A 15297-nucleotide genomic window follows, 5' to 3' on the forward strand; every position below is an offset into this window, starting at 1 on the left:
GGGGGGGGGTCATGGCTGCGGAGCCATTGACTTCAATGCACCACCACGCCCCTTCCCGCCCAGGGAGCCGGGCGGCGTACGTTCCAGAGGCTGAACGCACTGGAACTCGGACTTTGTGGTGCGAACCGGCCATACAAAGGAGGTCCTTTGCTGTTTTGATTGGAAAACATATACTTCTTGAAATTTATATTCATTCTTATACTTGTTGACATTATAGTAATGCTTGCTTTCCCCCCTCCCCCTTTCTGTAGGTAAGAGGCGTGCATTGACAAAAGTGCAACCATGAATATGGTGAAGAGGATCATGGGCCGACCTCGGCAAGAGGAGTGCAGCCCCCAGGACAATGCACTAGGTTTAATGCATCTGAGGCGACTCTTCACTGAGCTTTGTCATCCTGCCCGACACATGACTCAAAAGGAACAGGAAGAAAAACTTTACATGATGCTGCCTGTTTTTAACAGGGTAGGTGCAGGTTATTGTAATACTGCCACACTCCCCTGTAATGTTGGGACGCTCATAGAGAACTGGCACAGGACTTTTCCATAAACAAAAAGTCTTTATTATTTTTGCAAAGGCAGACAACCAAGGAAGTCCAACCTAAAATAGCTTGTCTTCAGCATATAGCAAAAAGTTTTCCTGGCACACTCACAAGCTAGCATGTAAAAAAACTTGTCTCACACTAAGGTTAAAAACAGAGGTTTGGATACACCTCTTCAGCATATAACATAGTTTGGCTCACCAATTCTCGAGCTGTCCCAGTCCTTTAAGTTTTCTCTTGCAGCACTGCTGCTCCGGCCTCAATCCTCAGGACCACTATCCGTTTCCGGCAGACAACCTGAGTACTGTGCTGTGCTTGCCATTCAGCCCCTTTAGCTGAGAATCCTGGGTCACTTTGAGGCCACATAACACCGTGGTATTGCCAAGCAATGCCACAACCTTTTCAGTCCCAGATACATAGTCACCTCGGTCGAGCACCTTTGGTAAACAGGAATCTTCAGGGCCTTCGGCAATATTCCTCATTCTCCTGGCCGCAACTGCACAGTGGTTGCCTGAGAGATGGCAAAATAAAAGGCTATGGGGATTAACTGTGTCAGGCCAAATGTTTAAGTGGAGAGACCCCACTGTTCCGGTCAGAGAGATGGCAGCCTAGTGGCTGGTTCATGCTGCCTGTTTCACCCACAGCTGAAATGCCATCTTTGGGTAGACGGAACCTTTAAAAGGCATCTCAACCAAAGAACACAAATGTAATAAGATGCAGTTTACTGGTTCTTAGATTAGGTGGGGGATCGTGGGGCATTAGTTTTCTTTTCTCAGGCTCTCTTCCCTTTACTTTTACATGTACACAGCATAGATTTTGGTTGATATTTTTTGACCACAAATGGTTGGCCTCAAATTATGGGAGTAGCAAGATATTTTTAAATGGCACAGAAGTCTTTTTGCATGAAGTCATTGTAGTGCATCCCATAGGATTTTCAAGGAGTCTGATAATTTAAAGTGGAACTCCAGGACACATTCAGGCTATGAGAGTTTCGGCAATCATACAACATAGGCTAGCATTGTTCACTGCCCCCTCTCCCTCTTCTCCACTCATCCATGCACAAAAAGATTTGCACTCTTTTCACAAAATGCAAGGCAATCTGTGAATGGACAGTGGAGATCCTGTTTAACTTTGCCTCCTCTGCCTTTGTTCATTCACAGAACACCTTATTTTTGTGCTCTTTTCACAGAATACCTTTGTGAATGGATGAGGAGAGAGGAGGGGGGTGGGTGAGCAATGCGACTCCATAATTGTATGGGCCCCAGAACTTTCGAAGCAAGCGGCAGAAGAAGAAAAAGTAGGATCTCCGGACCGTAGCTAGCAGCTATCCGTTGAGGTGATTTAGTTGACCTGTGGCTGTTAGAAAAAAAAAATGGAGTTGCGCTTCGAGATATGCCTATGTCCAGCCAGGCTTAAATTAGCTTTTAAAAGTTCTAAAACTAACCAATTACTGTCATGAGCAGAGAGGTCTATTAAAGTATATTTAAAGCCTAAACTTTTTTTTTTTTGGATAGAGTGGTGAAAGGTTAGAATGCCTGTCAGGTTTTTATTGTGGTCCCTCTCTTTGTCCTGATGACCCCTGTCATAGAGACTGAAAGGGATGGAAACTCCAAAATGTTGAGCTGTTATCAGAACAGGAACGCTTCCCTACATCTACCTATCTTTTAATTGGCTTGGTATGGGTCATTGGTTTAGAGTCATTGATGGGGAATTAATAGAGTGGCGCAGTTTTCTATATTGACCCGCTTTTTTTTTTTTTATAAGGTTCAGAACCCACGCAAGTTTCTTTTTCACTTTTAAAACCATGTGGAAAGCGGGAAATCATTTTCTGTCCTTGACATATTTATTTTTTCATATCTCAGCATTTTGTGTGGCAGAAAGTTTGAATTTGTGTCCTGTTTATCCTTTTCTACTTTTGTACTATCCATGATTTTTGTTCTTGCCAATATTTTATTGCAATTTTCTTTTATCTTCAGGTGTTTGGAAATGCACCTCCTAGCACAATGACAGAGAAGTTCTCAGACCTTCTGCAGTTTACAACGCAAGTATCGCGCCTGATGGTGACTGAGATTCGAAGGAGAGCTTCTAATAAGTCCACAGGTTTGTTACTTTTTTGCATAATTTTTGGCCTTGTGGTGCACTTTTTTTTTTTTTTTTTTTTCTTACTCAAATCTATACGGGCTCATTTCTCATTTAGTTTGCACACAAGGCACTCTTGATCAAACTACCAGCAGTATTCCGTGCATTAGAGCCATTTGAAAGTGTGGACTGGGGTCAACATGGCTTAGTTTAGCATTCCGCATTTATTTGAGAGCAGCGCAAACTAATACAGATACTTAAAGGAGAACTATGAGGCGAGTGAAATCACTCAGCCTCATAGTTCTAACCGACCTGTGACAATTAGATCGGGAAGTGAGCGAACACATACTGTCACTCGCTCACTTGACGATCCTGTCCCTGCAGAGAGCCGTGACTATCGCTCACGGCTCCCTGCAGGGATTCCCCCTCCCCTGTCCGATCCTCCAGCGCTGACTGGTGGAACGGACGTGATAGGGGGCGGGTACAGCTGGCTCTGCCTCTAGATAGGCAGAGCCAGCTGTTACTTACACAGCTGGGTGGATCCAGACAGCATTGTCGGGATCCGTTACGGCGTCGTCGTCTCAGTATACCGCAAGTTGTAGCTTGCGGTATACTGTGCTTTGGGTGACGGGAGGACGCTAGTTTGTGTCCTCCCGTTACCCTTAGGAGAACTATGGGGAAAGGCCCTGATCCCATAGTTATCCTTTTAGTACTTTTGTCTTTTAAGCCTTTTAGCTCAATGCATGCTTCATGCATGTGTCTCTTCATTTCACTTAATTCTTATTTTTGGACTCGTGTATGAGCCAATAACCACTTAGAGGAACTGAACTCTGAAAGCTGTGCCCAAAAAAAGAAAAATGCAGCCAGGGGGCACTCACCAGAATTTTCTCTACACTGTCTCTGTATGGAGGCTGCCATTTTGGTAGAAGGCAGGGTTTTACCTCATGTCAGAACCTCCAAAAAGAACAACAGTGAGCAGAACAGTAGTAAATCTCTATTTGAAGTAAACTATTTTTTCAGGCGGAATTCAAGACAAAAGGTAATTTTTAATAGTGCTGCTTAGACATAATTGACATGTTTTAAATTTTCCATATTATATGGTAAATCTTCACTTTTTGAGTCCAATTCCACTCTAAGATCAAGTACTAGGCAAAGTCATAATCTGACTTCATATGACGCCACATATAGGGGTATACTTATCTTTCCCATGCTCTCCTGTTCTCTTAAACAGCCTTCAAACTAATATGCAAATATCATAAATAACATATTTCTGTAAAGGGCTCAGAATGCCCTTCTTTCCCCTCATGTGACACTGCTCAAGCCTGGTTATTGGACACTAAGGCACCCAGTGGGAGGGAGGGCTAGTGGAGCATGTTTCCCCATGCACGGAAGACAGGATATATGTTTTGGCTAGGAAACTGGGAGGAAAGTAAGTACCATCTGCCTATGGTACCTTTTATATGAAATGAACCTGTCATGGGGATGCACCAGGAGGTAAGGGGACATTTCCCTAGCAGCAGTTTAGACCGTAATACAAATTAGACAGGCCTAACACTCCCTATCCAAGCAAAAAATATATATTTTTCATGTTTTATTTAAGTTTTGTACATTTGAGATTTGGGAATATAAGGTTCTGCAATTCAATGGAAAGGAAGTTGTTATGGTATCATAGTGCATTTTCATCAAGTTTTGACATACAAATTTTCTTTTATTTTGCTATTCATAGTTTTGCCAATATTTTAAAATATTCCTCGTGTCAAATTGGAAATGTCTAAAGGTCAGGGTTAAAGGTTCAGGTGTTGTCCATGATAAGCATACACTTTTTTTTCTGTAAATAAAATTGTATATCCTCCATATTTGTAATTTATATGTTAAAATAAGAACTGACCACAATACTAAAAATGCTCTTAACTATGTATATTTGAAAGCCTACATAAACAAGTGATTTCATTTAACTGTTCTTCTTTTACTGCAGAGGCTGCTAGTCGAGCCATTGTCCAGTTCTTAGAGATCAATCAGAGTGAAGAGACCAGCAGGGGCTGGATGCTTTTGACTGTCATTAACCTGTTGGCTTCATCAGGGCAGGTGTGTTCCTATTGGTTGCTTTCAGAATCAATTTTTTATGGCATCTCTTTTAGTTCTGTATTACAGCTAAATAAACTTTGATAAAGTACTGCATTGCTACACATAGTTTGCTTACATGGGCACTAGGGTAACGCATGAGCCACATCCACTTCTAGCTGTGTTTAGTGTAGCTTGTATGAACAAGGGTACTACAGCTCAAAGTGCAGCTAAATGCTCCTGTATGACAGTCTAATCAAACACCAAATCCAGTTACAATGTGATGCATAAACCTCATAAAGTAAACAAAAATACTTCCTTACCATCCTTGACTGAGCTAAATCCATTTGTGTCTCCTATGCACCCCCTCCCAGACACTGCAACTCTCAGTGGGAGGGTTTCAGCAACAGAGGTAGTACTGTCAATCCAGGAAGCAGTGGGCAGGTCTAGGTGTAGCCAGGTGCTTATTGAAAAGCTACAGGTTTGTGGATTTGCAGTGCTGATAGCCACACTCCCTTCAACATTTTATGATCTCATTGTAGTGCACAGCTTACATGAGTGGGAACTCTGCTCTGAATTCAGGAGCAATGGAGCATCGTTGCCACACTATGTTAGGAAACTGCATCAGGTGGACTTCCCTGGCAGGGTTAACATGTATTTGTGGGACTTTGCAGGGGGACTAAGATAAAACTGTGAGGGCAGATATACTTAAAAATAAGTGCTTCAGACTCATTGTTTTAATGGGTGGCTATAGTTCTACTTTAAGGTGTATGTCAACAAGAACAGTAATCTTCCCTTAATTGATACCAATTGCTTTGTAAAATATAGCATTGAAAGTGTTTTATTATATCTCTTTGATATGTGCAAAAAATACTTGTTGAATTTTGACAACAATTCAGAGCTGCCCTGTATCCAGTGAAAACTTCCTATGTGCTAAAGGAGGTTAATTAGTTCTCCCAGTTCTTATAATGGACCACAGAACAAATAGTTGTGGAAAATAGAATAGGAGGAGGGTTTGAAAGACAGCTGGGCAAGGCTGACACCACCCAGTTCACAAAACTGCTGTGTGTAATCAGCCCACAACAAGACTTAGGCTGGGCACACACCTTACAACCATCGCAAGACTTTTGTCTTGCGATGGTTGTAAGGTACTTAAAAAAACGTACGATCTGCCTATCTTGCATAGGCAGATCGTACTTGCGAAGATCGCAAGCCACGCCCCTTGAGGGGCGTGTTTCCGATGACCGCAATGCCGAATGGGCCGTGTGCGATTGCACACACCGGCCCGCCCGGCTTTTATCTCACGAATATGAAACATGTTCATAAGTTTAAAGTCGTGTGACCTTACAGTAGTAGAGGTTGCACGGCTTCCACACACCTTACGATAATCGTACGATCGTGGGATTTCCCGTGATTATCGTACCATTATCGTAAGGTGTGTGGGGACCTTTTTAGGGGCTGAGTGCATTTCTGGCAGATCAACAGACATATTTCTGTACCTGTAGGGTCTATAAAGTGTTAAATACTTGGATATGTGCATGCATTGCAGAGATCTACTGCTTAAGTTTTTTTATTTTGCTCTGACATATACGTCAAGCAAACGTGTTCTTTCCCCACGCAAAGCAAAGTTTGTTTTAGTTCCCTTCTTTAGCAGCACATGCTCACTTTTCCTTTGCTCCTCTGCCGGTCCATTACCTGGTGGTGGTGGTGGTGCAATTTGCGATAAATTAATATTGCAAGGTGTATACAGATCTGTTGCAGGATTTCCTCAGACAGAATTTTGTCCCCTTTACAAGTGCAGCACAGTTTACTCCAACATTTCTTAATGAATTTGTTGCAGCTGTTAAAATGTTGCACATAAGAATCCCTGAATTTGTTTCACATGTCAGAAATAGCAAGAAGACTGTCAGGAGGCTTGGGTGAATTTGGTGCTTGACTTTCTAACATGGTTGTAACGCCAGAAAGTGTTGCAAATGTCTTATTGAATCGCACCCATGCTGTCTTCTATAATACCGTGTTTCCCCAAAAATAAGACACTGTCTTTTATATTTTTTGTGGCTCAAAAAAACACACTAGGTCTTATTTTCAGGGTAGGTCTTATTTTTTAATGTATAACAATTTAACGCAAATCCAAATTAAATAATCCAAAATGGCAAAGTTAAGAATAGGGTGATCAGGGCAATCAGGGGTGCCGTACCTTTCCAAGAGCAATTTTGTAACCAGAATGAGCGAAGCGTGCTTTCACTATAGATTCCTTACAGGCGGAGTGCATTTGGTATCACTCCATGTGACAGGAGCCGGCGCTATAGAGGAAACATTGGCTCTGCTCTCCTCCTCTAGCGCTGGCTTCATTGGCACCGCTGATTCTCTCCCGCAGCTCTTTAAGTTCCCCCTTGTGCCACCACTGGCCCTGAGAATGGTCACAACTAGGTCTTATTTTCGGGGTCGGTCTTATATTTTAGCAATTCCCAAAAAGGGTACTAGGTCTTAATTTCAGGGTAGGTCTTATTTTCGGGGAAACAGGGTAGATGTACCAATAACATATTTTAAAATATTGTCTTGCAGTCTCACAGAATGACTGATTCCACAATACAAATTCTGCTGTATTTATTGATTTTAGTAGTACTTGACTTGACTTTTTTTTTAGCAGCTTTCGTAGAATAGACAGTAAATGGACACTAAATTGCTAGACCATCTACTGTAAAGGAAATCAATGTATAATTATTTTTTGAATCGCATCTGCTGTTAGACAAAACTGCTTGAAATAACTGTTTATTTTTCTATATTTCTTTTAACCAGAAAACCGTGGACTGCATGACAACAATGTCTGTGCCTTCCACCCTGATTAAATGCCTGTACCTGTTCTTTGACCTCCCACACGTGCCTGAGGTACCTGGAGGAGCAGAGAATGAGCTGCCTTTGACCGAGCGCAGAGCTTTGCTCCAGAAAGTCTTTGTGCAGGTAAAAGCATTCTATTTTTACAGTTAGTAGGTATTGTGTGAAATATTGTCCAAGTATGTGTTACTTTTGTCCAGCCAGCAGATAAATCTCTAGTCACCTTTTGTACACGTTACAGTCAACTGTACCCTCTCCGGGAGAGGCTCTCCCTCAACTCGGCAACCCCCCAAAGTCATAGATTTGCCTGTCCTCGCACCTGCAGGATCTTCACAGTGTGGCTGCATAGCTGGCATTTCAAATCTCTCCAAGCTTGGCTCTTCTTGCTCCAAAGAATCTACTGTTCACTAAATTGGAGAAGTTGGCCAACGTCGGGGCTCATGATAGAGACCTCTGCTTAAGCTTCTGTGTGTAAACAGAAGGAGAGAGCCTGGCTGGGAGGCATTGGATGAAGTGGCTCCCGGTGGAGGAGAGAGGACAGGTTAGCGCAAGTTTTTTGAGGCTGTGATGTTGTATCTCCCAGAAAGCTCAGCCGTCTCTTAATGTACCCCGCATCTCCATGAAACTCCCCAGATTTGCATCACCCTGCACTGAAGTAGCGGACTGTGCACGTTTGCAAGTCTCATTCTATAACACTCCTTGCGCATGTGCCGTGCAGTGAGTCCTTCAAAAACATTCACCTCCTCTGCCTGCCTCCTTTTTTCTCTGTTTGCCTCCTCTTTTTCATACAGTTGTGTGAGAGCAAGAATGAATTCCCTCCTCCTTAATTTGAGCGATTTTGTTTCTGGGCGGTGCAGTGGTAAGAAGTTCTGGCATAGAGATGAGAGTGAGTAGCAAGTGAAAAGCTTGGCTGCTATATGCATAAATATCAGTGAGGCAGAATTTGCATTTTTTTAATTGAGAAGTCCTTGTTTCTTTCAGGCCAGCCAATATATTGTGCTTCATTTTTTATAAAGGGTAACTGCACTTTTAGTACAGTTCTCCCTTCACTGATGGCGGGGGCAGCCATAATAAACAAGTCATGCCCTTACTTAAATTAGATACACCCTTTTTCTTTTTGCGCTGCATGGTCAACAGACTGCTAAGTTTCTGCCTGGGTATGGAAGGTGCTAGGGGGTCATTTAAAGAAAAACTGTACTTTTAGTTAAGCTATTTTAGATATGTTGAAATTAGATTATTGTTGATTTACAACACCATGTACTGATACTTAATCAGTCTAAACTCAGACACATTAAGCTGCAAGGCAAGCTACTCTGCTGTCCTGCCCCTTTGGAGAACTCAAAGTAACTAAATTGCCCCAAAACCATTATAGTAGTTTCCCTATAATAGACACACACCTGACCATTCTCACATGATCACAAGAGGAGATTTCTATATTATTGAACTTGTAAAGTCCTAATATGTATGGTCACAACGTGGTGAAATGGCTGTATACAGCTAAGGGCACTTGTATTTTATACTCTTTTATATCATCTAATGTTCGTGAATTTTCTCTCTTGCTCATGGCCTTTTGTTGGAGCCTAAGCATAACCATTCATCATCGGCGCTTGATTTATTTCATCCATTTCTTCGAGACTTCTAGACATGTCTGAAAACTACGGGAAGCATATCAATAAATAAACTAAAGAGTAGTCCCTAAACCCATCAAATTAAAACTACTGCATTACATCCATAAATTTGACTTGGATGTCTATCTGGATTTGTACAATGCTTTCAGATTTTGCTTTGTAAAAAATATAGCTTGTCGCTTTTTTATTAGATATTTAATAAAATATAAGAAAAGGTTCCACTAAATGTTTTTTTTTTCTTTTTTCATTAAAGTAGTACTAAAGGCTTGGTATTTTTACCTTAATGCATTCTCTGTAATAAGGTAAGAAACACCTAATGCTTTTCTAATACCAAAGCCCCCCCTCTTTCACTCACACATACACTTACCTGTGGTCAAACTGCAAGAGTGGGGGCGTGGCTGGCCACACGCTATGTTTGTGTGGTGTGTGTCTATAAACGCACACAGCTAGGTGTGGGCACAGCTGCGAGAGTGCACACACGGGTGCCTCCACAGCAGCTGGCCAGCTGAAGCAGGCACCTGTATTGGGGGGGGGTTCTAGCTGTTTAGATACCAATAGAGGAGGAGAAGGGAATAAAAAATTTTAAGAATAAAAGTGTATTAAAGCAAGTCTGGCCCCCATAAAAGGAAAAACCTAAACAAAAGAAACCCGAGAGTTTTAATATCAATTTAATTTAGCTTTATTTAGTTTGTGTTTTTTGTATTTGTGTATTTCCTTTCCTTTTTTGACTATTGAATTGTTTTTTAGTATTGGCACTCTTATTTTCTTTTTTTGTTTTAATTTCTTTTAAAAGTTATGCTACAATTAAGGGGTGGTTCTCTAGCACATGAACATGTTCAGGAGAGTTGAAAGGAGAGAACCAGCAAAATATTGCATTCTCTATTGACTCCAATACAGTTTGCCAAAATGGCAAAAATGTGCATAAATCTCCCTATTTTCACCAAAATGTCCAGGAAAAGAAAACTTTAAATTTTGATCATCTCTATTCACTTGCTTACCAGTATAATTGTGTAAAAACTAGATTGGCACCTCTTCTTTCCTGTCCCTTTTTTATTAATTGTTTTGCTCAACACCTGAAGTTTTATTGTGATCTAGACCAAGATAGATATAGTTTGTAGACCAAGATGATGATGTAGTTTGTTGGTTTGTTTGTGCCATGTGGGTTCTCCAACCCACATGGCACAAACAAACCAACAAACTACATCATCCTGCCTGAAACACAATCGGGAGATATTTCTTATCTGTGCATCAGAAATTCTACTAAAATATTGTTCCTCTGTCTATGATTGCAAATAATGTGTCTTTAAGGCCCCTTTCACCCAGGCAGTCTGATCAGATCTGCCGGTCAGTTTTTCAGGCATTCAATGTTAGTCGGGTGAGTTGAATAAAAATGGACCTGCATCCATTTACCTCCCAATACCTCTGAGTCCATCTAGGTCAGGCGGAAAAAAAAAAGGTCCATTTTGGCAGACCTGAATGGGACACCTAGGAGGTAATCAGATGTAAACAGACGCAGGCCAGCTTACATTCAACTCCCCATACAGCTAAAATGGGTCCAGTTAGGTCAGTTTTTTCCTCCCACGTAAGAGAGAGGAAAAAAAAAACTGAACGGACGTGGATGTCAAGAGTGACATCCGTTCTGTACTGCTCCAATCAGCAGAGGACCTGTGCACAGATCCCACGCTGATCGAAACACCCATGTGAAAGGGGGCTAATACTACAACAATTGTACAAAGAAGATAAATTGTATCAGAGGTGTAATTATTCTCCATCTGTACAAAATATATATTTAGGTTTTGAAGATATGGCTTATGTGTCTGTATCTTTTTTGAAAACCCACAATAAAACCATTGAAATCGTATAAAAGATCCAAAAATATACAGAGATGAAGAATACTCTCGCAGTAACTTAAAATACTTTTTGGCTTCTTTACTCCATTATGTGTGGAGTTCAGTTGTCGAAACAATACTGGTTGCAAGAGTCACAGGCCACACAGAAACCAGAGTTTAAATAGTTCTTTAGATAAGTCAGCTGTGTTACATGCAGAACCTTCTGCAGCTCTGCAGAGGTTAAACCATTAATGTCGACTCCCTGGCACACAGGCATTAAAGTGATTTGTCTGAACAGCACTTGCATTTGGAATACCAGGAATCCGTTGGTTTTGGTTTAGTTGGAGCAAACACTTAAACTGAATCTACATCAGAAATCATTACGCATACTGCTGCCTTTGCAATAGTTATTTCCATCTGGCGTCTGCACTTATCGATCTGTTTAATATCCCCGCTGCAATTTCTTAATAGAATATTTGATAAGCCATCTGCCTCAATGACTATTCTGAGTCTAAATGAGAATTTTCAGACCTAGTTTAAGAACTTCATCTTCATTAAAATTGGTGTCACTGTTTCTCCTACATGCTTGTGCCTTGCTTGTATTACCAGGGAAATTTCCAGCAAGAACGCTGACATTGTATGGCATTATTGTATCGCCTAAAGCTTTATGATAAATAAGTAAAATAACACAAAATTATTTTGAAATGAAGCTGGTTTGAGTGTGCAATAACAAAATTGTATTCTGTTTCTAGATGACACGCTCCAAGTAAGTTGTGACTCATAGGTCTTTGGTAATCCTCTTGTGTCTTGAAGTTTAGTGTTTTACAACCCTTTTTTGCTTGCCTCAAAAGACTTAAAGTATAGCACCAAATCTCCTGTACAGGAGGCTAATGAAAGCTGTCTTGTCTCAATCCAATAAAAAGACAATAATAGGAGTGAGAGAGGGGGAAATGTCATTGTGGGATGTTGGATGGATGTAGGTAGAGGATCCCATGTAAGTGTTTGACAGCATAGTCTTCATGAAATAATGGAAGCGTTTTCTCTGATATGTTGGTCGGTAACGCTGTCCCTTTCACTGTCTAAGCTGGGTTTGTTTCACTTTATACATCTGTGCTTTCTACACATAATGACTCTGCTACTGCCACCTGCATCTTTAGAGTAGAAATTAAATCAAACCTTTCTCTTTAAATTTTGGATAGAATAAAGGAGTGGTATAACCCTTGACAGCCTTTTTTGTCATTGAATCCCAATTGGGTAGATTTTCCTTCACTTCCAATCTAATAGCCACAACAGGAAGTCAGAGTAATTTCTTGGTGGTCAACAGGATCACCGGAACGAATATCCCCATTTGGAAGATTTCCCACCTATTCTTGTTCTGGTGACAACCCAATATTGGAATTGTCTTTCTCCTTGTAATGATAACGTTCAGCAGCACAAATCGAGAGGGTGAATCTCCCAAAAAGGGACACACAGCAATAAAAACCTGACAGGTTTTCTAATCTCTCTCACATCTATCAAAAACTAAATACAAAAGTTTTGGCTTGAGTTGCGCTTTAAAGCAAAATCAAGAAAGATTGGCACATCTACGAACATTTCTTGTGTTACTCAAAAGATTTTGCATACCTGAAGGACCAGAGATTGTTCACAGGACCAGTAGATGAGCAGGAGATGAAAGCTGTTTAGGATCATAGTGAAAACCGTTATTTAAACTCTCTCATCCTTTTAAGGACAACTGGACTATAGTTAAAAAAAAAATATGCTAGGTATACTGTATGAAGGAAACTCACGTTATCTGTGCATATTATTTTTTAAATGTGCACACGTATTCCTTTTATTTTTGCTAGCTGTAAGACTGAATTTATGGACAACTGCATAATGCCAGATAAATTATTTATTAGGTGATTGCTCTTTTCATTTAAAAAAAAAAAAAAAATCTTCATGTGTTCACTTCCTGTGTTGCCTGCTAGTGTGTGCATATGTTCCAGATGAGATTTCCCCATAGTTGCATATTGAGTGCAAAGAGCAATCACTATGCAACAGACTAGTATACAGAGTCTTTATATTGCTGGTTTGCATAATGGCAACTGTGGGTGCAATTATAACTCCCTGAGTTTTCTATTGACACACATACACTATATTACCAAACGTATTGGGACACCCCTGCAAATCTTTTGTTTTAGGCTTTGCATGAAATTTCCTTGCTACTAAATTTTCCACAGTCAACTGTTACTGGTACTATGAAAAAATGGACGCAACTGGGAACAACAGCAACTCAACCATGAAGTGGTACGCCACGTAAAATGACAGAGCAGGGTCAGCACGTGACGCCGTCACGTCGTCGCCAACTGTCTGCTGAGTCAATAGCTACAGACCTCCAAACTTTGTGGGGCCTTCAGATTGGCACAACAACAGTGCGTAGACATTACATCACCAAGTGCAATGCAAAGCGTCGGATGCAGTGGTGTAAAGCACGCCGCCACTCGACTCTAGAGAAGTGGAGACGTGGAGTGACGAATCACACTTCTCTGTCTGGCAATCCGATGGATGTGTCTGAGTCTGAGGACGGTACTTGCCTGACTGCATTGTGCCAAGTGTAAAGTTTGATGGAGGGGGGATTATGGTGTGGGGTTGTTTTTCAGGGATTGGGCTTAGCCCCTTAGTTCCAGTGAAGGGAACTCTTAAGGCATCAGAATAACAAGACATTTTGGACAATTTCATGCTCCCAACTTTGTGGCAACAGTTTGGGAATGGCCCCTTCCTGTTCCAACATGACTGTGCACCATTGAACAAAGCAAGGTCCATAAAGACATGGATGAGCGAGTTTTGGGTGGAGGAACTTGACTGGCCTCCACAGAGTCCTGACCTCAACCCGGTGGAACACCTTTGGGATGAATTGGAGCGGAGACTGCGAGCCAGGCCTTCTCATCCATCAGTACCTGACCTCACAAATGCGCTTCTGGAAGAATGGTCAAACATTCCCATAGACACACTCCTAAACCTTGTGGGCAGCCTTCCCAGAAGAGTTGAAGCTGTTATAGCTGCAAAGAGCGGGCCAACTCAATATTGAACCCTACGGACTAAGACTGGGATGTGCGTGTAAAGGGAGGCGTCCCAGTACTTTTGGCAATATAGTGTATATTTATACATATAGCTTTAACTACTTTATTTCTTTTGGACAATTTGAAATGTATTTGTTTTATTGGATATTAATATGAACCATGTGGTATGTTTCCTAATTCTATCATTGTTTATTTCAGATTTTAGTGAAGTTGTGCAACTATGTATCTCCAGCAGAGGAGCTGGCTCAGAAAGATGACCTTCAACTCCTCTTTAGTGCAATAACATCCTGGTGCCCTCCATACAACCTTCCCTGGAGAAAAAGTGCTGGTGAAGTTTTAATGACCATTTCACGACATGGGCTTAGCCTAAATGTGGTGAAATACATACATGGTAAGTATTTACATTTAAAGAGACACTGTGACTTTAGGAACACACAAAGCTGCTGAGAGGTGTGATGCGCAGGCAGAGTCTGCACAAACCTGGAGCGGTTTTCAGTATCTCCTGAATTGCTCAAACCCAGTGTTCTGACGGGCAAAGCTTCAGCACATTCTGACAGTGCTGAAGCTTGCTTGCCCCATCCTGCCTCCTGCACATTCCTATTGGTCATTCAGGCAGCACATCATAGTGATTGGTCAGTAGAGATGAAGGGTAGCAGAAGGAACTAGCCAATAGGAAGCTCTCAAGTAGGGACGCCCCTGTCAGGTGTTTTTATTTTCTTATGCTGTTTTTGTCCTGTTTGAAGAGATTTTGACTCCCTTCCTGTTGTGTCTGGAATTGAAGAGACATCTCCCAAAGAATTGGAAAATGCTCTCAGTTTTACATAACCCATTAGAAGATTGACACAACAATGTCTGTTGATGAGCATTGAACTTAGGGCCTGGTCACACCAGTTGCAGTGCGTTCCGGCCCAATTCTGGCGAGAACGCACTGCCTCTCATTGCGGCCGGCTCAGTTTTTAGTGGGACGGGGTGGTGTGGCGAGCCATTGAAGTGAATGGCCAGAATCGGACCAGAACGCACTGCTTATGGTGTGAGCTAACCATAAGATCACCTGTCAATTCCTGTCCCAGTGAGAGGGTATTTCACCACATTTAGGCTAAGTGAGAGGGTGAGGTTTTTTTTTTTATATAGAGCTTATGCGCTGCTGCTGCACTAAAAATGTATACTTATGTGGCATTATTAAAGAAATAGATGCAGATCATCGCAGAAAAACCCCCACAACTTTCAGAAATTGCAGTATCTATAGTCTTGAAGAGGTTGGTGTATAA

At 41.5% G+C, this 15297-nt stretch overlaps 1 protein-coding gene across 1 annotated transcript in view; it reads left to right on the forward strand.

Moving 5' to 3' along the window:
* The window catches only part of WDFY3 (WD repeat and FYVE domain containing 3), a 195553-nt gene that overhangs the window by 36188 nt on the left and 144068 nt on the right, over positions 1–15297 (forward strand). The window contains exons 2-6 of the mRNA XM_018576192.1: positions 252–462; positions 2515–2638; positions 4593–4702; positions 7478–7639; positions 14228–14420. Coding sequence (XP_018431694.1) covers positions 283–462; positions 2515–2638; positions 4593–4702; positions 7478–7639; positions 14228–14420 — 769 coding nt within the window. The 5' untranslated portion in view covers positions 252–282. The remainder of the gene's footprint in view (positions 1–251; positions 463–2514; positions 2639–4592; positions 4703–7477; positions 7640–14227; positions 14421–15297) is intronic.

The sequence above is a fragment of the Nanorana parkeri genome, unplaced genomic scaffold, assembly GCF_000935625.1.
Source record: "Nanorana parkeri isolate BGI_ZX_2015 unplaced genomic scaffold, ASM93562v1 scaffold59, whole genome shotgun sequence".
Lineage (NCBI taxonomy): Eukaryota > Metazoa > Chordata > Amphibia > Anura > Dicroglossidae > Nanorana > Nanorana parkeri.